The following is a 24,442-nucleotide window of genomic DNA, read 5'->3' as shown; positions in this document are numbered from 1 at the left end:
ATGAAGTTGCGCCGTTCTACCAGTAGATGGTGCTACCAATAGATACATATTGGATTTGCACACACAAATTTATGGCTGCGAAACTTTTTTCCTTACTATTGATCTCCCTTCTTTTCTGGGGTTTTATTCAGATTTCTCTGTGCAAGTTCTCTACAATAAACAACGTGTGTGTGTGTGTGTGTCTGATAAAGAGATTTCAAGTGTAGCTGCAAACCCCATGTGTGTGTGTCACTACAAGAAGATAAGAATAGGCCCAATTTGGATTGTCAGGGTTTTGAAAGTTCTGGTTATCAAACACAATTACAGTCCTGATTTTGTAAAATAACGCTTTCGAGGAACTGATTTTTAATGAACTTTCATCGTCAAACTGAATCCATGAGCTTCCATTTCTCCAGATGGATTTGACTCCGATATTCCAATAAATAAGACCAAGTGTGATGTTTAGATGCACTCTAACGTCTTATACACTCACTATTTGGACAAAAAGTATTGAGACAACCGCTTTTCTAGGTATACGTTCTTCTTCTCCGAACTGTCACCACGAATTTGGAGGCACAATTGTACAAGACGTCTTTTACTTGAACGAGGAGACCCAGACCTGTTCCAGCATCTCAGCTCCCTGTGCATATTCAGCTCCATGAATATAATGGGTTTAAGTAGAAGATCTTCTGCTATAGATCTTGACGCTGACTGCACCCCAGGCCTCCTCACCTCCTTCAGCACCATCAGGTGGCTGAATGGCCAGACATTATTTTATATGCCAATGATGTCACAACTTCCATTCCATGGATCAGGTTTGTTCAAAGATAATGCTAGGGTAACTAAACATGGTCTGGTCCTGTGGTTCTTTTAAAGCATCTTAGAAGGCAACATGAAGAACCAAAGTCATGAACTGAGGTCATCCCACTTCAGAATACAATGTTAAAAGCAAGTTTTAGTTTATTGTACAGACACACGGTCATATTTACTTTCAAATGAAACATTAATTTCACTTCCATAGCAGCACTCGAAGCCTCAAACCACTACAAACATTATGGAGTGGCAAGACCTTCAAGACAACCAGCTAGCTAGCAAACAAGACAACCAGCTAGCTAGCAAACTAGCCAGCCAGCTATACAATTAACCAATTGATTCTTAGCTAAATTTTTAATAAACGCAGATTTCCTCATAATTAGTTACACCATACACCAGCTATACAAACCCACTTAAAGCAAACTGAGCTCTGCTCCACAACACTCTTTTTAAACCCTGCCACTAATAACCATCAGGTGTTCACACTAACGAGCTCCAACTCCTCAATCAGGAACAACCCCCCCCCCCACAAGGTTAAAATGTCCAGCCACTAAATTTCCCATAATTCGACTTCAAAATATCGGTTTTGTGTATAATTTGTATATACATGTAGATTCCTCGATTCGCATCTGTGCATCGGCATACGAGTAAACAGCGTTAGACATCGATGTAAAAAAAAGTTTTATCCAATTTATTTATATATAATCAGTAGATGCCCTCGACTTTAATTCTTTAGAAAGTGATCATTTATTTGTGACCAATATTTAATGCGTAGATTGATTTCTTCTCGTTTCTCGAGTGCGTTCTTTCAGCACCGCTGCTGCTACGTGAATATGACGTATCACAACACTAAGGATACAGATTAACATGGCAGAGGTAGAGCTGCGTCTTTCCGCAGACACAACAGGAAAATAATTTTTGCACTACAAAGGACTGTTTGTGAAGGTTAAATACATTTATGATTTGAAGTTTGCTTTCTCAAACTAATAAAGATTTTCAAAATATCCCAAATCCAATCCCTGAATGATGTCATGAAAACCTAATGCAGTTTTACTGACTCATATCTTTGGACTTTCCCATCCATATTTGGTTCTTCTCCACATCTTCTGTAGATGGAAGTGTTTGGGGCTATTAATCCTAAATAAGGGGAATTGCAAAGTTACAGCATAGGAACACAATTTGGGCAAAGAACATCTAAAGGCTATGATGGTGGTCTACATGGTCATAGACATCGGTGGACTTTCTTGAAATATAAAGTGGTCTTATAAAAAAAATATGATCCACGTGTGTTACCACGTCTGCGATTTCATCACGGACAGCAAGTTAGATCAAAGCGCAAACATGGAATTCTGCATGAATCTGGGCGAATCTGCTACAGAGACGTTTGACGTAACATACGTTTGACAGACAGCGAAGCTACACAGAGTCGTTCGAGGCGTTTTGAGTCTCACGTGCGGAGGAACATCCCCGGAAGACGACTAGAAATCAGGAACGAGCTCAACCCCTAAAAATGTCGAAATCCTTCAGCAACTCGTGCATGTTGATCGTCGTAGAACGGTCCACATGATCTCATTTTGCCCCAGATTTCGATAAATAAGTACTTACTTGTCAAGTCAAGTTTATTTCTATAGCGCTTTTCACAACAGACATTGTCTCAAAGCAGCTTTACAGAAATCAACAGTCAAGGTGAATAGTGTATGTTTATCCCTGATGAGCAGCCGTGGCGACTGTGGCAAGGAAAAACTCCCTTGGATGTAATGAGGAAGAAACCTTGAGAGGAACCAGACTCAAAAGGGGAACCCATCCTCGTTTGGTAAACTCTAGAAACTCTGTAAACTCTTTTGATACCACCTCGTATTTTCATTGCTCCGTTTAAGCTGCACACTCGAATGTATCAGGCGTATTTTTCATTTTATTTAGTATTTATTGGCATTTATTACATACTCTAGTGTTAAAAAGAGTAAAAAACGAGTGCAGAGGTAAACCGTTAAGGCACAATATGATGTCTAGTGATTGCATAAATTTGAATTATTGTTGGAATATAAATATTGATGATTAAAATTTTAATATGACAATTATTCAGACATTCTTGAATTTAATGAGATAGTCAGGGTACGCCCCTGCATCACAGAACACCACGAAGATGAACGGGTTTTGCAAATTGTCCACGGCGCAGTCGTGCAGCCCAGCGCGGGGATCTTTGGGATCCAGAGGGTCCGGCTCCTTCATTCCTTTCCGGCTTTTACACAGTGACCCGCTCACAACTCGAGCTCTGTAGATATACTTCAGACCGGTCTCGTCTGGGTTAGAATACTGATCATAGCAGGAGTACCAAGCTTCTCTGGCGAAGTAGGTGCCTTCGCCGTGTACGACGGCTTCGAAAACAAATAGGAAGTAAGTTCAGTACCTGAGGAATAAACACTTGAAAGGGCGTGAAGAACTTTTCAGGACGTACCGTTTCTCCCGCAGAAGCTCCTGTTGAATCCGTTCTTGTTGATCTTCTGGCAAATTTCTTTGGTCGTCCCGTGATATAGAAACTGTTCGTTTTTCTGCTTGGGGTACTTTTTATCCACGGCCTGCTTCAAGACGCAGTACCGTTGCCACTGTGACTGACTCTGAATTCTGCAGATCTAATGATAAAGCGTTTATTGATCATTATTCAGCATTGCAAGTCAAGTACCACTAGATATTGATGGGGTTTTTTTTGTTGTTGTTTTTTCTCCAGTTTAGTTTTAACAGCAAAAACAGAGTTTGATTTCATTTTTCAACAAAAAAGTCTGTACTTTTTGAACTTCTTATTTCACATTTAGTCCCCATTTCCTGTTATAATAACTTGGGCTCTTCTGGAAAGAGAGATTTTGTGGAGATTTGTGTTCATTCAGAGAGTTCGTGAAATCGGGTACTGATATACTGGGTATAGGTGAGGTGAAGAGGCCCGGAGTGCAGTCAGCGTTTCAATTTCGATTAATAGCATTTGGCAGCCCATTTTTATCTTATTCATACAACTGAGAAGATATGGGGTTAAAGGCCTTGTTCAGGGGCCCAGAAGTGGCAGCTAGGTGTGGCTAGGATTTGAACTTACGACCTTCGGATCCAAGTCAAATGCATTAACCACTGAGCCAACACCTGCCAATTCATCCCACAGGGTTGAAGATCAAAGCTCAATTGTATAGCGATGCAGGAGAATCTAATTTTCCCTTCACTTGAATTACGAGACCCAAACCTGTTCCAGCATGATGATGCTCCTGTGCACAAAGCCGGCTCCATGGAGATATGCTTTGCATGGGTTGGAATATCTCTGCTATAGAGCTCTGAAACCTTCGGAATTGAACGTGAACGCCGACCGCACCCTAGGTCTCCTCACCTCACCTACACCAGTACGTGACTTTACTAACACCCTTGTAAATGAACAAACGTATCTAGAGGAACATCTGGGGCAGTGGTGGTCCAGTGGTTAAGGCTCCTGGTTACTGATCATAAGGTCAGGGGTTCAAGCCCCAGCACTGCCAAGCTGCCACTGTTGAGCCCTTGAGCAAGGCACTTAGCCCGGTCAGCTCGAGGGGCGCCATTACCATGGCTGTCCCTGTGCTCTGACCCCAGCTTCCAGATGAGTTGGGATATGTGAAATTGAGAAATTTTCCCACTGTGGTACGAATAAAGGTATAGCTTATCTTCCCAGAAGAGTGGCGGGAATTAAGAGCAAATTGGGACTAAATGTGGAATGAAGTCCTCAAAAAGCACATACTGTACTTATGACCAGGTGTCTGCAAAGGTCTGGTAATGTAGTGTATATACACAAAACGGTCTTTTTACCTCCACCACTTGGACAGGAGCGATGTCTTTGTGTACACTGGAGCGTACAAAGTCTTTCTCAATTTTCTTGTATTCTTCTGAATTTTGTGGAAGATCGATGACCTCTAGGTCATTTCCACTCATTTTGGACCAGGTTGCTGGAGATTGAATGATAGCTGAAAAAAAAAGAGAAAAAATAATAACTGAATAGCGTGTTAATTGGTTCCAAGAGCGCCTCATTATCACAGAGGGCTTTCAGTCCAAGGAGCAAACATCGAATAATTACCCGTGTCCGAGTCGACAAGTAGGGTCCTCTTGACCTTGCAGGTCTTCCCCTTGCTGTTTACAAGCTTCTCCTCTGTGAAATCAACGGTAAAGCTTTCGCCTTTGTCCATGTAGGTAAATTTCTGCTCTTTTTTATGAAACGCAAGCTCAATTTCATAACTAATGCTGGAGTTCAGCGGGAGCCAGGTCTCTTCTTTGGCGACCTCCCAGCACAACGTTTTACTCAGCCTCCTTTCTTCACCTTCTCGGAGCTCCCTGTTCTGGGCGGCCTGGATGAAGTTGTTGATGTTGAGGACGGTGTCTAAAACATCTTCCTTTTTCCCTGAAACGATCAGCTTGTCCTTGGCAGCCACAAGAACACGCACTTGGTTGCGTTGGCTGAGCTCGACAATCTTCTTGTTGTCGGCTTCAGGAAAGTTGGCCAGATGGTTGGACTGAACGTCCTTCCTGATCCACTCGTCTGAAATTAGATCATCTAGGAACTTTTTAATCTTGCCAATGTCAGCAGATGATGTTCCGTACAGGTCTACATGCGTGACTGGGAACGTCACTGAAGCAGTCTGGGCAGCGAGGCAAAACTTGGTGGAGTCTGATGTTTGTTGAGTAGGATTAGACACTTTTGCTGTCAAGAATGCACAAAAATAAAACATCGTTTTCTAAAAACCTCATGTTTCAAAAGTCTCACTGATCAAAGAGTTAAACCGAATCTAAAATTTACCCGGAGAGCGATTTTGGGAGATCCGTTTATACTTCTTTATGGAGTCCTCAAAATCGGAAAACATCGCGCTTTGGAAAATCACAATATGGACTGTTTTCAAAAACAATGGCACGTCGATTGAAAAATTCGCGACTGCATCCATCATGGCTTTCGCTACCTGACTTGCTGCCAAGTTTCCAGCTCCTGAAGAGAGCACACGCAACATTTGGTTTATATCAAGGCATTGATTCTAATATGCTGTCATTCATAACAAGAATAGAAACATTTCAAGAGTAGTTTTGTAACACAAGGCTGCAGCACATCTACCCTGTGTGGATAATTTTCCCAAGAGCATATTTTATTTCTTCTCCTGAGGGATATTCAATCGAAATTGAACGGTCCAACTTACCGGTTCCGAGAGCCGGGAATGCAACCGAATGAATCTTGTTTTCCTCACACAACTTCAGGACTTTATACATGCAGGCTGTGATCTCTTTCTCCTTTGTCTGGCCAACCATGTGGACAATGTGTTTAACTGGAAGGTTTCCAGCTGTTGTGAGGACCACGCCATCGCCGGGTTGAACACCTACATCCGGGGAACCGAATCGAGTCAAGTGGTTTTTAATTGTCATTTCAGTCATATAGAGCACACTGTAACGAAACAACGTTCCTCAAGAACGAGGTGCTGCATGACACATCATAAGACATCATGAACCCAAAGACCATGTAGCTTCATTGGCCTTTAAACAGAGTTCCTACACAATGTTTCATTTCAAAATTTGCTCTAATATATAGTGTTTCAGAAGGAATGAGAACGAACATACCAAGTTTTTTGCATTCGTCCACGACGGTCTGTCCAGCTGCTTTGATGATTGCGCCTGATACGCCTGAGAGCGATGAAAATTCATGATCGTCTATGTGTCTATTACATCTTGCACGTGAATGTAGCTATTTGTAGTGCAACAAATCACCTGAGCTTAGATTTAGGTTGGTATTGGTGCTGCTGACTATCGCGTCTGTCGTCTCTTTTGTGATGTCGCCGCAAAGCACTTTCACCTTGATCCGGCCGATGATCGCTTCCGTGATGCTTCCTGTAGATGAAGGTCAATTTAATATCTCAAACAAAAAAAGGGAAATCTTTCCTTGTGCCTATTTTTCGATGCCATTCTTACCACTACAGTCATCCTCTTCTACTTCGTCTTCTTCTTCTTCTTCCCAACTCCCTTCATCTAAGTCGTCATCCACTTCGGCATATTCTTCAGTGTCGTCAGTAAACTGCCAATATTGTTAACATTGTGTTACTCATACATACAGTATATATAAAAAAATATATATATATATACTGAAATTTGGACGAAAGTATTTGGACACCCGACCAACACACCGATATGTGCGCTGAACATCTCGTAGCATTGAAGGAAGAACTAGATCTGAAATAACACACCCCACTCTTCCAGGGGAGCTTTCCACTAGATTTTGTGTTAGTGAGATCAAGCTCTGATGTTAAGGTTTAGTTGGTGTTCCAGGTCATTCCAAAGCTATTAGATGGTTGTGTTTTCAACTTCTCAACTTAAGTCAGAATATCAGTTAAAAATGATTGTGTGCTTCCAAATTTGTGGCGCAATTTGGCGAAACAACAACATATTGATGTAATGGTTCGATGTCCACATGTTTTTTTTTTGTTTTTTGCCAAAGTGTCAATGTGTATGTAGATGTTTTCTACCTGGGAGGTAAGAATCCACTGATTCAGCCCTTGCTGAAAATCTTTTATAACTTCGTCTCGGTCAATGACGATATAAATGAGTTTGAGGGCGGTAGGGGCACGTCGAGACAAGTGGTCGTGAAAGCCGTGTAGCATCGCAGTAATGGAGTCCAAATTACTAACACCACCTCCACCTTTGGGAAAAGGAAATCAGATGAGAAATGTGTCCATGATTATATATAAAATTAATGCACTGCTTATAAACACCTACAACTATAATAATATCCAGTTCCAGACAAAGTGAAACAGCTAATGGAGGACTACATGGAGCAGATGGGGATGGTTTAAGATCTGTAAAGTTACTGAGCAACACAAGAAGGATGGTCTCAGACTGTAATTAATATCTACTTTAATGGACCACAGGTTGCATTTGTAATGAATGGATCTTCGGTGCCACCCAGATGAGGGTGAAGCTCCTTTTCGAGACTGGTTCCTAACAAGGTTTCTTCCCCATACCATCTCAGGGAGTTTTCTTTTTACTATTATAATTGTTAATCCATAGAGACAAAATTACAATTCTAAGGAATAAACTGATGACCACGTTATCTGAAAGTGCCATACAGATTAAAATGAATTGCGTGTGGTGAAACTTATAAAGAACACAACGATATGAATCCGTACCGGTGCCAACAGCAGGGAAGGAAACGGTGCTGATCTGCTTATCCTCACATCTCTCCAATACTTTGGTCACCCGTAATCTTGCGTCTGCAGCGGAGTGGGGTCCCATCATGTGAATTATAAAATCGCATTGCAAATCTCCAGCACTGGTCACCGCAACTGTATCACTCTTAATGGGACCTAAGAGGACAGTAATGAAGTAAATTTAAGAGACTTTTACTGTAACTTCACTACATTTAGTAGAAATCAGTCGTTCCTTTTTATTTGTAATATACTCTGTTTTACACGTGTTCTGATTGGCGCTCGGTGTATCTGCTGATCACCAACATACAGTTCAGCATCAGTTCAACATCAAACAGAACAATTAGAGAGGAACAAATGATGAAGAAACTCCAGACTCGAACTCGCCACAACACACGTGACCATTTTTGATTGATTTTTGTTGAAGGTTTTGGGATCATGATCATTTATTAGATTATAAATCAGTGTTTGACTCATCAATATCATTCGATTCAAAGTCGTATGATAACGATAATAGGAACACTATGGCCGTAATAAATCATAACACTTTGTATACTTAAGTACATTTGAAGGCAACTTTCGGAACTTTCAACATACAGTTTGTATAGAACGATGTTAAATTTGTGTTGGGATCGTCAGGAACTCACCATGTTGTTGACACTCTTGTTGAACTGTTGGTCCAGCAGCTTTGAAAATGGCCCCTGAGACTCCTGTACAAAAGGTGGCACATAGAACAAAACAAAAGCGTAATCAAAAGTTAAATAGTATAAATGAGACCTTAAATATATACAACAGTCTTAAGAATATTATAAATGTATGAGCTTGTAATTTGGTTCTTCTACTTCTGTTGCATATCTAAAAATCATTGTTTTGATATGATATGATCTAAAAGTTCAGGAGGTCAGAATATACAGCATGACTATAAACAAATCATAAGTATAAATCAAACACACCTCCTGCCAAGTTCATTTGGTTATTGGTGGTGTTGACAATACCACGGACGGATTCGTTGGTGATGCTCCCTTTTCTGATCTCGATCCACACACCAGCAATTCTGACTATAAGGGGAAAAAAAATCCAATTAAAAATGAACCTCTATAGAAAATTATAGTTGTTTCGTGGACTGTAAAGGACAGGATGGTTGTACCTTTATTTGCAGGCATACTGGTGGAATTAGAAGTAGTCTAAAAGAAAAAAACAAAACCAGAATATATATATATTTATCCAGAATAAATATGAATACTAAATCCACAAAATGACACATCAATGGTGTTAACCTTGCTATTCCTGTCCTTTAAATAGTCACTGTACGCATCGAAAATCTTCTGCTCGAACGCCATTATGGTGATTTTCTGAAGGCTGGACGATGTTGACCGTGCCAAATGGTTTTCCAATCCGGCTAAAATAGCCTGAATGGAGTCACTTGCTCCAATTGCACCTCTCCCTGTGAACATACTTCAGTTTATATCTCCAATATCTCCAATTAATATCCAAGTAAAATAATTCATCTGAAACCAGATACTCTGATCTTTTACCTGTGCCTATCGCAGGGACGGCGACTGTACCAGCCGCTGTAGTTTCGCACAGCTTCAGGACCGTCTCTATCGAGGAAGTGATATCAGCAGCATTGTTGGGACCAACCATCTGAGCGATGTGCTGACATGAAAGGTTACCTCCACTCGTCAATACCACGCCGTTCTCTTTCTGAGGACCTGCCAACGGTGTAGAATAACACATCAAATACTAAAGAACCGGACACAAACACAAAACACACTGAGATGAATTACAATGCTGGAACATCTCAAACCAACATCGGGACCTGATTTTGTGTCTGAATGACCATGAATTTCCAGGAGCACTGTCCAGAATCTTGTGGAGCATCTTCCCAGAAGAGTGTAAGTTATTATAAGGGCAAATTTAGGGTACTACTAGTGGATTGGGATGTTGAACAAGTACATACCAATAGGTAGAAAAATCTTTACATACAGTAAATAGTGATCATTTAAAAAAGGGAATGCTACTGGAAGATCTGCTTGAAGATATATACCAATCAGGCATAGCATTATAATATTATAACATTATGAAGTGAAGAACACTGATGATCTCTTTAAAATGGCACCTGTTAGTGGGTGGGAAATATTCATTTGGCAGCAAGTGAACATTTTGTCCTCAAAGTTGATGTTAGAAGCAGAAAAATGGCCAAACGTAAGGATTTTTGCAGGATTTCTTGTGGGATGTTCCTGGTCTGCAGTAGTCAGAGGAAGGAACAGTGGTGAACCGGAGACAGTGTCGTGGGCGGCCGAGGCTCACTAATGCACGTGGAGAGCGAAGGCTGGCTTGATCCAACAGACGAGCTCCTGTAGCTCAAACTGCTCAAGAGGTTCATGCTTGTAATGTTCCACGGGTCACGACTGTTTTAGCAGCAAAAAGATCTAATAAAAGTTCATTCAAACACCTTGGTGCCAGAACAGGGAGCAGTCTTGAAGAATGCCTTCATTGTAGCCTGAGAGGTGGTGGAACCAGTAGAGCAGTGGTACATGATTGGCAGAAGTGAGGTGCAGTGTGAGTGTGATGGACCATTTTTAGCATTGTAGGTGAGCATCAGTGTTACAGTAATTCCGCAGGAAATGAAAGTGCCTCATATACTTATTGATTACCGTGCTTTTTGCATTCATCCATGACTGAATTACCAGCTGCCTTCAGAATGGCTCCAGACACACCTAAACAAGTTAACATGACATATATGATATACAGGGCAGACATACAATTAATAATACACACTGACTCAGCATATTTTCCCCTTAACTGCTAGCACAAAGTTGGAGACACACAATTGTAAAATAAACTTTTCCATTCACTTGAACTTTGAGACCCAAAACTGTTCCAGCATGACAATGCCCCTGGGCACAAAGCCAGCTTTATGGAGATCTGCTTTGCATACGATGGAGTGGAAGATCTCCTGCTATAGACCTGCAACCCTATTGCAATAAATGTGAATGCTGACTGCACTCCAGGCCTCCTCACCTCACCTACATTAGTACCTGACTTTACAGACTCCCTTGTGCTTGAATGAGCATAAAATCTCCACAAAATCTAGTGGAACATCTTCTCAGAAGAGTGGAGAATAACAGTCAGGCTAAAAATAATGACAAGTTTGCAGTTTTAAGCTTTTTAGACTGTTCAATTACTATAGTCTCAAGTTTGTTGATGGAAATATAGTAATACTCGTCACATTATGACAACCGACCAATGTTTCGAGACTCGTCGCATGCTCTGAACGCGACTCGTGAGTTTTGTGCTTTCTGTGCATTTTAAGTCGAGTCAAGTTCCGTAACGAATTACCGACGAGTTCCGTACCGCGACATGGTTTACTTTCTGCATAGCCTTAGCTAGATAACTACATACCCTGTTACCTAGCAACCACATTTGCTCACTATATAAAACTGTAGTGCAAACATGACTTTATTCTGGAAGAGTTACGAAGCTACCAAATAGGATCGATTTTAATCTGCTGTAGGTTGTGGACTGTACAGATTCCAAATCTGTTGCCATATTAGATTTGAGGACTTACAGAAATCCGATTTGTTACTTCACCCCAAATTTTGAACAAACGGAAAACAATAACCTGCACAAACGAGGTTTTACATACCTGTATCAAGATCCAATGCTTTGTTGTTAGAGTTAACAATGACATCCACGGTTTCTTTGGTGATATCTCCTTTTTTGAGAGACACTCTCACTCCATAAACAGTAACTGTTTAGAATCGTATGTGTGAAAGGAAAACCAATAGCATGAACAATCAGACACTGTGACGTCTCAGATGAACAGTTACAATTGGGAATAACAAAATCATACCTTCTGTGTCCGATAATGGGTCAAGGTTTAGATTTAGAATCTTTGTTTGGTCTTGAGAGGTTGTTCTTGTTGGAGTGGCAGATTGAAAGCCCTGGTGACAAAAGAGAAGATTTCTGGACCTCAGTAATGTCCAAGCAACATGAAATTTAACAAGAAAAAGGGTGTGTGTGTGGGTGGGTGGGCAGGAGGGGGTGGGGGAAATGAGCACACATACCAGTTGAGCAATGTTGCTGTTGAACTCTTCTAATAACTTCATATCAGGTTCTACTACAAAAATGTTCTTTATATTCTTTGGGGAATTCTGTTGATCATTGATGAACTGCAGAACTGCATCTCTGATTGCCGTGCAACTTTCTTTGGCCGTGAACCCAAAACTTCCGCAGCCTATCGCCGGCATTGCGATAGAAGTATTGCTTGTAGAATCTGCTTTTTGGAGGCTATTCAGAGCAGATAACATCAGGTAGTGAGAGCTGAACTGTTGGCCACTCTCAGGCAACACGGTATAAACAAGGGTCTTGGCATTAAGATTCCCAGGTTCACTGAGGACCACCTCCCCAGAGAGCAAAGTCTGCTTTTCTTTCAGGAGTCTATCGAATACCACTTGAATATCCAAACCTGCGACCTGAAGAAAGTTTTGAGCAATAGGATTATCAAAAGCTAGTTTGCTACTCATGGGGCAGATTAAAGCGTCGGCTGGGAAGTGGTGCAGTTCATCCTCTGTAACTGTTAAAGTGATGCTGCTGTTTATTTGGTGGCTGTATTTTTTTGAAGGCCCAGGCTTTCTAGTTGAAATGTAAGCCTTGCAACCGCAATCCTTGGCTTTGGCTTGAATGTTGGCTTCGTGTTTAAGTATCACCTTAGATTCTCCAGCTTCAGAATAAGTATGCTTCTCAGTCAAAATGGAGGATGTATGCCTTTTCACAACCACTAGTACCTGCTGGATTTTTTCTTTCGATGTTGTAACTTTCAGACATGGAGGATTTGTTGTCATGCAACATTGAATGGTTACGCCAAGATTTTGGAGTTCGGGTATTTCTGCCAAGTTCAGGCAAGAGTCAGCAAAGCCGACTTCTTGCGTGGATTTAAGAGGGATATCTTTAGTTACCGGTGTCTTGTTCTCCAAATAATCCTTGACTTTTTTGGTAAGATTCGCCACCACTTGAGCAAATCCACAGATGACAATCTGTTCTGCAGAAAAAACGATGTTAACGTTCGGCAAATCGTGACCTAAATCCAGTTTCGTTTTGTTTAAAAAGGTTGCCCAGTGGTCATTGTTGATTACTGCGTTTACATCAGGAGTAAGTTGGATGACCTCCTCTTGAAGGACATTTATTACTTTGTCTTCTGCTTTCTTGATGGAATCTTTCTCTGCGACAATCCCAACATGGTCGCCTTTGTTTACAAATAAAGCTGGTATATGACTTGGTACAAAATGGCTTTGCTCAAATATCTTGAGATCTAACGACTTGAGAAACTTAAGCAAATCTTCCGAAAGGTTCAGTTGCTGAAAGGTAACGTTCTCCTGTGCTTGCCTGATGACCGCTTCAGCGGTATTTGCAAAATCTCTCAAACCTTGCAGGTGAAAAGTCAGGTTAGCTTCATTTATTCGAACTGTTACATCTTGAAGTTGTGCATGTACCCGCTTTTCTACCAACTCAAGTGTCTCTACTGAGTCAAACTGAATCACTTTTTCTACAGTGCTCCTTTCCACTTCTAGATCTTCAGCTGCTTTCTTAACAAGGTTCCGAATTTTGTCCAAGACAACAGTGACTTCTGTTTCAAGGCCGACTATTGCAACTTTGGTTTCCATGTAGGTGACATTAACATCAGAAGTAACTAAATCGGGGCAATCACGCTCTACTCTTTTCCAGACCTCAATCTCAGCTGGCAACTCGGCTTTGCTGTACCTGTTTAGAAAGGCTTGTGCTTCTCTTTGGGCTATACTTGCCCAAGTTGCCCCTAGTCGAAGTGCAGCTAAAGATTCTTTGTCCACATCCATCTCAAGGCTAATTGCTCCAGAAGATGTTTTGTCAAAAACTGCATTAGCATGAACAACCTTTAGTTTACTCTCAAACTCATTTTTGCACTTTTCATTTCTTTCGATAAAACCCAGGACCGACTCGTGAACAGTAACTGTGATATTAGTAGCTATATTGGACCACGTAGGCATTTCTCCTGTCAAAGCCTTCTGGAAATTGGAGTAAAAAAGTAAAGTGCTCAGATCTGTTCCGCAGAGATGATGTTTCCGCTTCACAACTTCTTGTGGAACTGTTTAGAAATGCAGAGGAACATCTGGTCACCATTTTAAATGTCAGTAACAAAGGGATTTCGAAGCATCGAAGCATAACGCTTCAAACTTCATGAAACAACTTACCATTGAAATCTTGAAAGGATATGACAGCACTCGTTTGTTTGTTGACCCAGATTAAAGACTTGACGTCACCTCCACCACTCTTTTTATGGTTTTCGAAGTACAGCGTAAGAGCATCTTCTGTAATTTTGCTCATATTCCCCTGTACCAGAACTGAATCTGTCAACTCTAAATGAAAGGCTTCAATCTCCATGTCCTGGAACTTTTTGGCTGCACACTTCTCAATAAAAGATTTTGAATCTGGAAAAATAATATGGTAATAAAATTATATCAATTTCTTCGTTGATTCAATCAGATTCTAATGTAAAAGGGATTTTGCTATAACTCATAACCTCCAAAGATTGCATATATTTATACGAGGGTGTTCGACGTTCAGAGAACATTCAGCGATTTTTAATCTCCTTCCATACCTGAGCTTCAACTTCTGCAGCTGATCTTGCTTAGTCATTTGGGTTTATTGTTCCATATCTCATACTATTATAAAACTTTTTTTTTTAGTTTAGGCTTAGTTTACTGCCATGACAGGCACTGAGAGACCTTTAACTTTGAAAAAATAGGATCTCTTTAGACTCCGCAGTCTCAAGGTCAAGGATCTCCTTCAGAAATTCCAAAATAGAGGAGAAACCACCCAACCAGGAAGTGTGGCGCCAGAACTTTCTCCAGCCCATGCTCATGCTCTCAGGTTCTTAATCCCACCAGTGAGGTGACCAGTTCATATTTCAAAAGCCAGTTTATGTTTTATGGGTCTGGTCTATGTTACCTTTAATTGCACCACACCTTAACGCTATCCTCCATCTTATAAAATGTAAGCAGACAAATAAGAACACATGACAATTATGGGCTAAACCTGACTGGGTACCATGTCAGCAGACACTCAAGTGTGGGTTCCATCCCCAGACCTTTCTCAAGGCAATTCTTCTCTCCAGTAGACTTTTTTTTTTTTTTTTGAGAGCAGCTCCTGGTGATGTGGTAATTTAGTTGTGTTAATTTGAAAGGTCGTACAATCTGGTCTTTCAATACACTTTACACTTACAAATACATACATTTATGACACTTTATTCCCATCACGTTCACAGATTAAATGGCATTGGCATCAAAAAGTTTCGAGACTAGTTTTGTAACACGCTAACAGAAAGCTGCACGCACAGTCACAGCGAGCACCGACCTTCATAAGTCGGTGTGCCAAAAGACCATCCTGTGTACATCGGGAGCTGGGGCTATTCTGACACGTGCATTACCACGTCTGCGATTCTGACCATGTGTGCACCCTGTCACCAAGCTCCTTACACGTGAGTTTCTTCCCGGAAACTACATGATCTCACTTCTGCACCAACCCCACTCGCCACATTCGGCTCCTGCGGACTTCTTCCCGACGATGAAGATCTAAAGGTCGCCGTTTTGACACCATTGCTGTGATCTAGTGTGAATCGCAGAAGGTTCTTTAAAAAGAAGACTTCTTATGATGTATTGCTGTGCAAGAGAACTATTTTGAAGGTGATAGTGTGTAAACGTAGATAAATAAAGTACTTTCTTGTAAACAGAGCCAGTCTCGAAAACTTTTTGATACCACCTTATATAAGGCTAGATAATGTAGTATGTTGTAAATCTGGAACTATACTGTCCTGAAACTAAATTTGAAGGAAGATCACTTATCATTGGGACCATTTTGCAACTAGTGGTCCAGGGGCTTTCATGAAGACTTATGACATCATGAGTTCCAGTACGCATCAGGATATTTGAGCTCAAAACTGAGCAACTTCTTCCAAGAGGTTTTAGCCATCCTGATGTCCCTATCTGTGACCTGCAGTGAACCAGGATCTCCTTTAAGTGCAAACTTGTTATACATAATAATAGAAAGAACCCAAACTCACAGTTGTCTTCATTGAAGATGACCACAATTCTCTCATCGTCTAATATCTCCCAGGTGTGCGATACCTTTGGACTGCAGCTTCCAATGAACATGCTAATTAATTTGCATTTACAGCTGTCTTTGAACCCAGACAGGATGAAGCGCCGTGGGTCCCGTTGCTCTGCAGAACCTTCTCTGTACAACTCCACAGTCAAACCAAAGTCATGCTTCTTTTTTTCCAGGATCGTCAATAAATCTAAAGAACGGCATCGAAATTTGAAGGGTCTGTGGTAAAGTACTGACATCATTTTTCATTTGATTGTACGTGATTAAGAATTCCACTGCATTTTAGTTCTCGGAATGTGGTTGATGGATATATAGCTCTGTTCAAGATATACAAAAGATCAACTGTACCTGACTGATCAGCTACTTTCAGGATCCATTTGTTTTGCCCATGTTTTGTGAATTCAGCCTTTTCTGTAAACTGTTCAAAATACATTGTAAGAATTTCTTTCTGAACCGCCTCCTCACTGCTGATAAGCAGACACTTGGATTTTGGGTTTTTTCCATTTCCTAAAGAAACACGCACAAAAAAAAAAAGAATTTGACTGACTTCTATATTTGGCTGCTTTAATATTGTTTAATAACTACATAATGAAGTGTAGCGCGATACCTTTTTGATCTTCGGAGCCAGGGGTCTTATATTACATGCAAAACACAAGAAAGATACAAAACACACAGATCAGGGCCTTTCTAACCACATTACAAGCCTATTCAGCAAATAAGCATAACCCTTTAAGGAAAGAGTCAATAAACACAACCACTTCCTCATTCTTCTCATTTATCACAGCTTTCGTTTACACACAAGCTGGAAAGAAAAGCCCGTAGGAATGCTCCTGTGCAGCCTTGACGTAAATCGACAGCTATCGGTTGCCCAATCGAAATAAAAAAAAACCTCACCTGTATACCTGTAGTAGCCACAGATTTGACTTGTGCAAGAGTTTCGGTCTTCGGTTTTTTCGGAACAGGCGGTTTAACCATTTCTTTCTTGGCATGCAACAGTTTCACGGACAGTTCAGCAACTCCTTGGGCTTTAAAATCGATTTTGTGCGTTCCTTGTTTGAGGACATTGTTCAAATCTGGAGTTTTAGGAAATATATAAAAAAACACATAGAAGTCAGACATCAGAGACATGAATATAAACTAAAATATTAACATTTAGAGCATATGCTTATTTATCTCATTTATACAGCTGAGAAGGTAAGGCGCTTACTAAAGAGCCCAGCAGCAGCTTAGTATTTCTGGGATTTGAACTCACAACCTTCTTATTAGAAACCCAACATCTTAACCACTTCCTATTTCACCTTGAACACTTAATTTTGGATGTATAACCAGTAAGTAACTAAGATTTGTTCAATATAACCAGAGTGTATACAAATGTTTAGATCCTTTCATACATGCGTTGGTTCTTGACACATAAATAACCTGTCAAACCTTTTTTTTTTTTTTTTATCATCACGTTATCATTCCGACTTCATCCATGACTTAAATAAAAAAGAGGATGTGTTATAAATAAATCAGTAACTGGGTGGAACTCGAGTGAGGAAACCCCCTCATTCAGTTGCACAAGTTCTGAATTACTGATTTGGCTTCGTATTGTAAAAGTTTTTTTTTGGTCATGAACAGAATAAATACTAATCAACAAATATGAAAAGGAGTGTATGGTTTATTGGTTTGTCTATTTAGAAGAACCAAGGCAGGAAGTGTGTGTTAGAGAAATGTTAGTCATAAATGCTAAAGTGTTTCTAATTATGAAGGAAAAAAAAAAAAGACCAAATTTCAATAATATTCAATTAAAGTATTCAACTACCTGTATCTAGGAGGTAGATAAGCAGGGCTTTCCTCTTGTTCTCAGGATGTTTTTGGATTTTTAAGACCTCTCCTCCAGATTTCCTCTTGTTTTTGAAGTAAAGCTCAAGTTTGGGTCGAACCACGTCCAAGTCTGCTGGAAGACCTTCAAGAACCAGTGTTTTCTCCTCCATGATTATTAGGACTTAGATATGAGCTGATAGACGTGTCATGGTCGTTAAATTAAGTAAATAAGGTTAAGAAGAAAAAGCACCCGAGTGTTAGTGTGTGTGTGTGTGTGTGTGTGCGCGCGTGCGTGTTGTTTTTTTTATAAATAACTTTCAATGTTACTTTCACTTTCACTTCAGGGCGCTGACTTCGGACTTCCTTGAAATCTCTCACCCTCTCAACACACTATTTTTGTTCTAGTTTTCAACATTGGTTTTTTTATATATACTGTAGATTATATTTATTAAAATCATCTGCTACTGTCTTCTGCTGGTCTCATGATGTCAGATAAAAAGGAGGACATGGATTATGAGGTAAGATTTTTCTCTACTACAGAAAAACATTTCAACGACACTAAATCTTAATTTCTGTAAGTCATTTATTTTACATATAGTATAAAATATACCATTATATATGCACTATATACATATATTTGGGTTCTAATGGTTCTAATTTGCTTGTTAGCCTTTAAAAGTTGTGTATTAGTGGAACTCGTGTTTAGCATTAGATATGGTTCATTGTTTAGTTGTTTGTTCGATGTTTTGACCTCACAAAAATGTTTGTTCGATGTTTTGACGTGATTTTTACCTCACAAAAATGTTTGTTCGATGTTTTGACGTGATTTTTACCTCACAAAAATGTTTGTTCGATGTTTTAATGCGATTTTTACCTCACAAAAATGTTTGTTCGATGTTTTAATGTGATTTTTACCTCATAAAAATGTTTCTTCGATGTTTTAACGTGATTTTTACCTCACAAAAATGTTTTTATGAGGTCAAATTAAAAGATTTAACTTTTTTAACATTAAATTTGATCTTAAACACAAACAGTGATATTTCTGGTTGAACTTGTAACAGCCACATTGACATTTAATGGTTTATTAAATTAAATATTATTAGCGAACTTATTTTTTACGTAATCTTTATGAATTTATGTTTTACGAGAAAAATATACACCCCAAGACAAAATCTGTTCGAAAATCAAACATTAGTCATTTTTGTCATTTTAGTAAACTAGTAAGGGACAATAGGTTTAGTCAAACCAGTTATTTATATGTTTGTTTGAATTTTATTTACTTTTTTTTGTTATAAATAATGAGCAATTTTCTTGTCTTGTCCTCCTCGTCATCCATTTTGTCCACTGAGACGTAAATACTGGTTATGATGAGATAAAAATGTGATTTGGGGTCATTTGGGGGTTTTGGTGGCCAAATTATAATTTTTTAACACCTGATGAAAAAGAAATAAAACCTTGATACGGTCGATTCGGTCAAACTTGTTGCCGATAATAATGATAATTTTTTTATTTTTCTTGATCATAAAACATATTCAAGATCTCAGTCTTAGTTGTTTGATTCCTATAATGTCTAATACCATTGCAAAGTTTTTTTTTTCGTTGTCCTTGTTGCCACTGGCTCACTCATTTGAGAGAAATTTATAGGCACTAACATATAAATAAAAACTGTATAACCTATTTATTTCTTTAAAGCTGCTTTGGGACAATGTCCATTGTTAAAAACCGACAAGCCACGGTTAATCACACGAACATAAATAATAGCAAGTGAAATCTAATGACAATTTAAATTGGGAATTTAATGATAGACAAACCCCAATATCAGCCTAAACTACTAAATTATTTAGTATTATTTTACCTGAGATAAAATGACGGTCCAACATCATCTATTAATTATGGTGGGATGAAAGTCATGATCATCAAGAAAGTACAAAAAAAAATAAAGATTATAAAAAAGTAAACTGCTGAGGAAAATGTTTGCTCTTCTTGCATTGGGTGCTTTGGGAAATACCAATGTGTGTAAGAGATTGTTTTTTCCTGGTTTTTCTGACGTTAAGCCATTTGTAGCACAGATTCCTTAATTTTATTATAATTTAGTTTCAGATTTATGACATTTGGCAGACACTGTTATCCAGAGCAACTTACAATCTCTCATTTCCACAGATGAGCAGTTGAGGGTTTAAGGAATTTGAACTCACCTACCTATTTATTCTCCTTTCTAACATCATGTGTCTTGTTCTTTTCTCAGAACGTCCCATCAAACCAGCAGCTGAGCGAGCTGGAGAAATGGAGAGTACGTTAACAATGACTACTTACGCCACATTTTTATTTAGAATGCACAACAAACCCGTCCAGTATGTTCGTGTACTTCAAGTGTATCCACTAGATTTGCGTGAATTCTGCATAAAACAAACATTTATCAACATTTAGCTCTGAGCAACCCTTTATAATAAGTGTTTATATAGGGAAAGGCACAAGGCTCATGATCATTATTAATATTATTATTCTCATATAGAAACTAGTGGAGGCAGCTGAGACTGAAAAATCTCGGTTGTTGTTGGAGAAAATGGACACAGACGACACAAAGAAAAAAGCCCAGCAGGAGACCACTAATGTCCTGCATGCTGAGGAGGAACTTGCAGCTAGTTTTAGACTAAAAATGAAGGACATACAGGTAGGATTTAATATTACAGGCTCTTTACTTTAGGCCTTTGATTTACATACACTGGGTTTTTACTTTCTTTAAGATGTTGGTTTGTGCATGTTATATTTATTATTATTATTGGTAGTAGTAAATTCATTGTTATACACCAAAATATGGCAAAAATTTTATTAACACTTCATGGAAAAAGTGTGAGCATTTCTCGCTTACTTGGCTACTAATTCAAAACATTTTTTTCTTTTTTTTTTTTTTTTTTTTTAGTCGGAAATAAATCATATAAAAAATACCAATCAGGATCTGAAGAACAAACTACAGCGCTGTAACGAGCAGCTCAAAGCCAAGAAGACTGAAATGGACAATTTACAGCAGAGATTTAAGGTACTGAAGGGTTGGGATTTGAGGTTGGTATGGTGAAAGAAAAAAAAAAAAAACACAAGGGGGCAGTAAAGAGCCTTGATTGGATTTTTTTGTTCTATAATTATGTCCAAGATGATAATTTCCAACTGTACTGGTTTTTTTTCCTCTCTATGTACCTTTTCTCAGATCAAAGCTCAGATCCCGGAGAAAAAAATGAAATTTACTCAGGTCGAACAAACGGAGGAGGATGAGTTCGACGAGCAAGAGCATGATGAGTACATCAGGGCCGTGTTTACCATCATCCAGAGACCTTCCTTTCTGTTGAAAGGTGGCGAAGCTCTCATCACGTTTGAGGAAGAGAAAGGTAATGATCCGTAATGGTAGAACAGATTTGGAAAAGAAAAAAAAAAAAAAAAAAAAAAAAGACGAATTCCCTGTTAAACCCTGGCAGTGGTTGGAATAGCTGAAATTGATTTACATCAAACTCGTAAAACCTGACGTTTTATCCATTCATCCACGTCTTTAAGTGGCCGATCAGATCCTCAGGCTGCCGAAGTGCACCGTGGCCTGCGACAAAACCAGGAGTGAAGTGAAGCCAGGCAACATTAATCTCGAGCCCTCTGCAAAATTCGAGGTATGGTGAGCTCACGCTTTGGTATCTTTTACTATAAAATACATTTTTATGCACAAAAATTTTGATGGACACCTGACCATAAGATTCATATGTCCTTTTTTTGGGCAACAAATTCCACATCAAGACCCCGTTCTAATAAAATCCCCTTTTCTGGGAAGATGCTTGTGGAGACTCATTCAGCCACAAGAGTGCTAGTTTTTAGCAGACCACTGAAGATCGTCCTTTCCAAAACCATGTAAATTATATCTTCATTGGAGCTAGTTTTGTGCACAGGAGCATTGCCATTCTGGAACTTCTAGAACATTCTATGCACAAATCAGGTGTCCCAATACTTTTGTCCAAACATGTATCATCTGGTTGCTTCTGACCTCAACTTCTTCTCCACAGGTGCATATTAGGGTGTCGAAGAAAACCATTATGTTCTCGAATGCTGATGCTGATCTGCCCGAGGAACGAATGAGAGACCGGTTGGAGCTGGGCTTCTCCAAACCGAGCCGTGGTGGAGGCGAGGTGGAGGGATTAGAATACGATGTGAAGAACGGAACGGGAAAGATTACCTTCCTCAATACTGGTGGTCTGTACTTTTTGTTTTTTTTTACATCTGTCTACCAGACGATGGGTTTGGTTCTTCTTGCAATGACTTAACCATTATTACTATACCGTATGCCAGACGAAGCTCCTATAGCCGATTTTTTAACACTAGATGGCAGTGTTATCTACGTTTATCAAATTCTAACATCCGTATTGTATATTAGGCACGGGCCAATCAAAATTCACGGTTTGGTACCTTGGTTTTAAAGTGATAAAAGTCAAAAGGAGGGATGGAATTGCTAAACAAAAAATTGCTTGTGTTTTTAAAATTTCTTAAACAATTGAACACGAATGGTGTTTTCAATGATGTGTTTTTTTAACAGCTGCATTATATTTATAGTTGCAGAGAATATGACCCTCAGGGAAAAGTTCTACTTGGACACCATTGGCGAGATGGAAGTCAACGTGGCACCGTTGTATGACTACCAGCTCAAGAAGTTTCAGGTAAATTGTTGTTGATGTTGATGAGAAGGTGTTCAAGGCCCCTGGTTTTTATACACTATATGGACAAAAAGTTTGTGGACACCTGACCATACAATTGGTATTTTTTTTTATTAATAATAATAATAATAATAATGGAATAGCCAGAATAGAATAGCCTTTATTTGTCACATATACATTACAGCACAGTGAAATGTTGTTCTTCGCATATCCCAGCTTGCTTGGAAGCTGGGGTCAGAGCGCAGGGTCGGCCATGATACGGCGCCCCTGGAGCACACAGAGGGTTAAGGGCCTTGCTCAAGAGTGGCAGCTTGGCAATACCAGGGCTTGAACCCCCGACCTTCCGATCAGTAATCCAGTGCCTTAACCACTGGAGCCACCACTCCACGTCACCACTCAATATTTTGGTCAGAGCTCTATAGCAGGGCACTGAAGATCTTCAAATCCAACTCTTGTAAAGCAGATCTTCATGGAGCTACCATGCTGGAACAGGTGTCCCAATACTTTTGTCTATATTGTGTATCAAACAGATTTCTCGACACGTTTTGTTTTTTTCAACATTCCCAACACACTGATTATAATGGGGTCAATCGGTCCAATCTGTTCCTCAGTAACCGATCGCTCTGCTCCCACTGCGTTCCTTTTTTAGACGTTCTTAGGGGTTCCAAAGCGCACCGTACTGCTCAGAGGTATTCAAGATCTGAGCGACGAAGAAGACATGCAGGACCATCTGGAGATCCATTTCCAGAAACCCAGCAACTTTGGAGGAGAGGTGGAGAGCATTAAGTACCTCTCGAGCGGAAAGAGACTGAGAGCTTTCTTCAGCGAGGACATCGCCGAAATGGAAGTCTAATAAGCAAAGACAAGCGGCGTCTCGGCGATTCCTATTGCAATGCTATTTCTGATCTTATCGTATTCGGCTTGGGTAAATTCAGGTTTAGTTTCATGAATGGCTTATGAATTTTAATGAATTGGCTTTTCTTTAAAAAAAAAAAAAAAACTACCCAAAAATGAGAATCTTCACTGAACATTATAATCATATGGATTTTTCTCTACAGAACAAATTTTTAAATGTTAAAGTATTAAAGGACCGCCAGAGAAAATATATAATTATGCTAATTTCCACTTTTAATCATGGGGATTTTTCTCTGCTTGACAATTTTTATGCCATGAAGTAAACCGTATTCTATTCCAAACCAGGGTGTTGTGTATCTGTTGTATGACAGTAAAAGTGTCCCTTTAAACGTTCACTTGAGTAAAAATAGACCAGCTTGCGAATGTACCTTAATATCCTATAATAATAAGTTCTATAATTTATTATGGCTATACATTTTCTATTATCATTTTTGTCACAAGACTTTTTTTACTTACTCAACTAATTTTATGTGAAAATTCTCAAACACCTGATTGATCTCCATTAGAATTATCACGATCCCAAAACCTTCAAAAAAAAGTTTTATCCATCATTTATTCCTCTCAATTTTCTGCTTGATGTTGAACTGATGCTGAACTGTATGTTTGTGATCAGTAGATACACACGAGCGCCAATCAGAATGAGTTCAAAACAGAGCCTGATTATTGTTTCACCGGTTACATTTTTGAAATGTAGAAGTTAAAGTAAACATCTCCCCAAATAGAAATACCTCAGTAAAGTACAGATATGCAAAAAAGCCCCATAAGTACAGTTATAAATTACATTTACTTCCTTACTGTCCACCACTGGTTGCTGTATAATTCCTACCACTAGGTGGCAGTGCTCATCTTTATTGTGTTACCACATACAAATTTGTATAGGATGTTCCTTCACCTGCACCAAGAGATCCAAACATGTTCCAGCATGACGAT

The 24,442-nt window shown here is 39.4% G+C and overlaps 2 protein-coding genes and 1 long non-coding RNA gene across 3 annotated transcripts; 1 reads left to right on the top strand and 2 right to left on the bottom strand.

Annotated features, from left to right (window-relative positions):
* Positions 1 to 1,465: 1,465 nt before the first annotated feature.
* Positions 1,466 to 2,404, bottom strand: LOC310723920. Its single transcript, XR_014532867.1, has 2 exons — positions 2,256 to 2,404; positions 1,466 to 2,053 (listed from the first exon to the last, which is right to left on the bottom strand). It is a non-coding gene; the product is annotated as an uncharacterized lncRNA (long non-coding RNA).
* Positions 2,405 to 2,686: 282 nt separating this feature from the next.
* On the bottom strand, positions 2,687 to 18,227 carry parp14rs3 (poly(ADP-ribose) polymerase family member 14-related sequence 3). Its single transcript, XM_083537277.1, has 26 exons — positions 17,914 to 18,227; positions 17,004 to 17,182; positions 16,717 to 16,741; positions 16,458 to 16,616; positions 16,066 to 16,299; positions 14,198 to 14,434; positions 12,038 to 14,091; positions 11,824 to 11,914; positions 11,617 to 11,721; positions 10,625 to 10,687; positions 9,503 to 9,679; positions 9,245 to 9,411; positions 9,115 to 9,151; positions 8,921 to 9,025; positions 8,615 to 8,677; positions 7,950 to 8,126; positions 7,290 to 7,462; positions 6,739 to 6,841; positions 6,538 to 6,657; positions 6,391 to 6,453; positions 5,976 to 6,152; positions 5,588 to 5,770; positions 4,871 to 5,491; positions 4,606 to 4,760; positions 3,248 to 3,422; positions 2,687 to 3,167 (listed from the first exon to the last, which is right to left on the bottom strand). The coding sequence occupies exons 1-26, from the start codon at positions 18,083 to 18,085 to the stop codon at positions 2,872 to 2,874; spliced, it is 6,111 nt and encodes a 2,036-aa protein (XP_083393403.1). The 5' UTR covers positions 18,086 to 18,227; the 3' UTR covers positions 2,687 to 2,871.
* Position 18,228: 1 nt separating this feature from the next.
* On the top strand, positions 18,229 to 23,793 carry nmi (N-myc (and STAT) interactor). Its single transcript, XM_083537389.1, has 9 exons — positions 18,229 to 18,433; positions 20,161 to 20,205; positions 20,428 to 20,586; positions 20,836 to 20,952; positions 21,118 to 21,295; positions 21,459 to 21,565; positions 21,953 to 22,139; positions 22,497 to 22,600; positions 23,247 to 23,793. The coding sequence occupies exons 1-9, from the start codon at positions 18,398 to 18,400 to the stop codon at positions 23,448 to 23,450; spliced, it is 1,137 nt and encodes a 378-aa protein (XP_083393515.1). The 5' UTR covers positions 18,229 to 18,397; the 3' UTR covers positions 23,451 to 23,793.
* The last annotated feature ends 649 nt before the right edge of the window (positions 23,794 to 24,442 follow it).

The sequence above is a fragment of the Silurus aristotelis genome, assembly GCF_946808225.1.
Source record: "Silurus aristotelis genome assembly, chromosome: 3".
NCBI lineage: Eukaryota > Metazoa > Chordata > Actinopteri > Siluriformes > Siluridae > Silurus > Silurus aristotelis.
This window is presented reverse-complemented; position numbering and strand designations above follow the sequence as displayed.

Coding starts and splice junctions, on each gene's coding strand:
- parp14rs3 (XM_083537277.1), bottom strand. CDS start 18,085: ATGGAGGAGAAAACACTGGTTCTTGAAGGTCTTCCAGCAGACTTGGAC. Junction 14,435..16,065: donor CATCTTCAATGAAGACAACT/GTGAGTTTGGGT, acceptor TTATTTTTCCAG/ATTCAAAATCTTTTATTGAG. Junction 6,153..6,390: donor GGACGAATGCAAAAAACTTG/GTATGTTCGTTC, acceptor CCCCGGATGTAG/GTGTTCAACCCGGCGATGGC.
- nmi (XM_083537389.1), top strand. CDS start 18,398: ATGATGTCAGATAAAAAGGAGGACATGGATTATGAG. Junction 20,587..20,835: donor TAAAAATGAAGGACATACAG/GTAGGATTTAAT, acceptor TTTTTTTTTTAG/TCGGAAATAAATCATATAAA. Junction 21,296..21,458: donor CACGTTTGAGGAAGAGAAAG/GTAATGATCCGT, acceptor CACGTCTTTAAG/TGGCCGATCAGATCCTCAGG.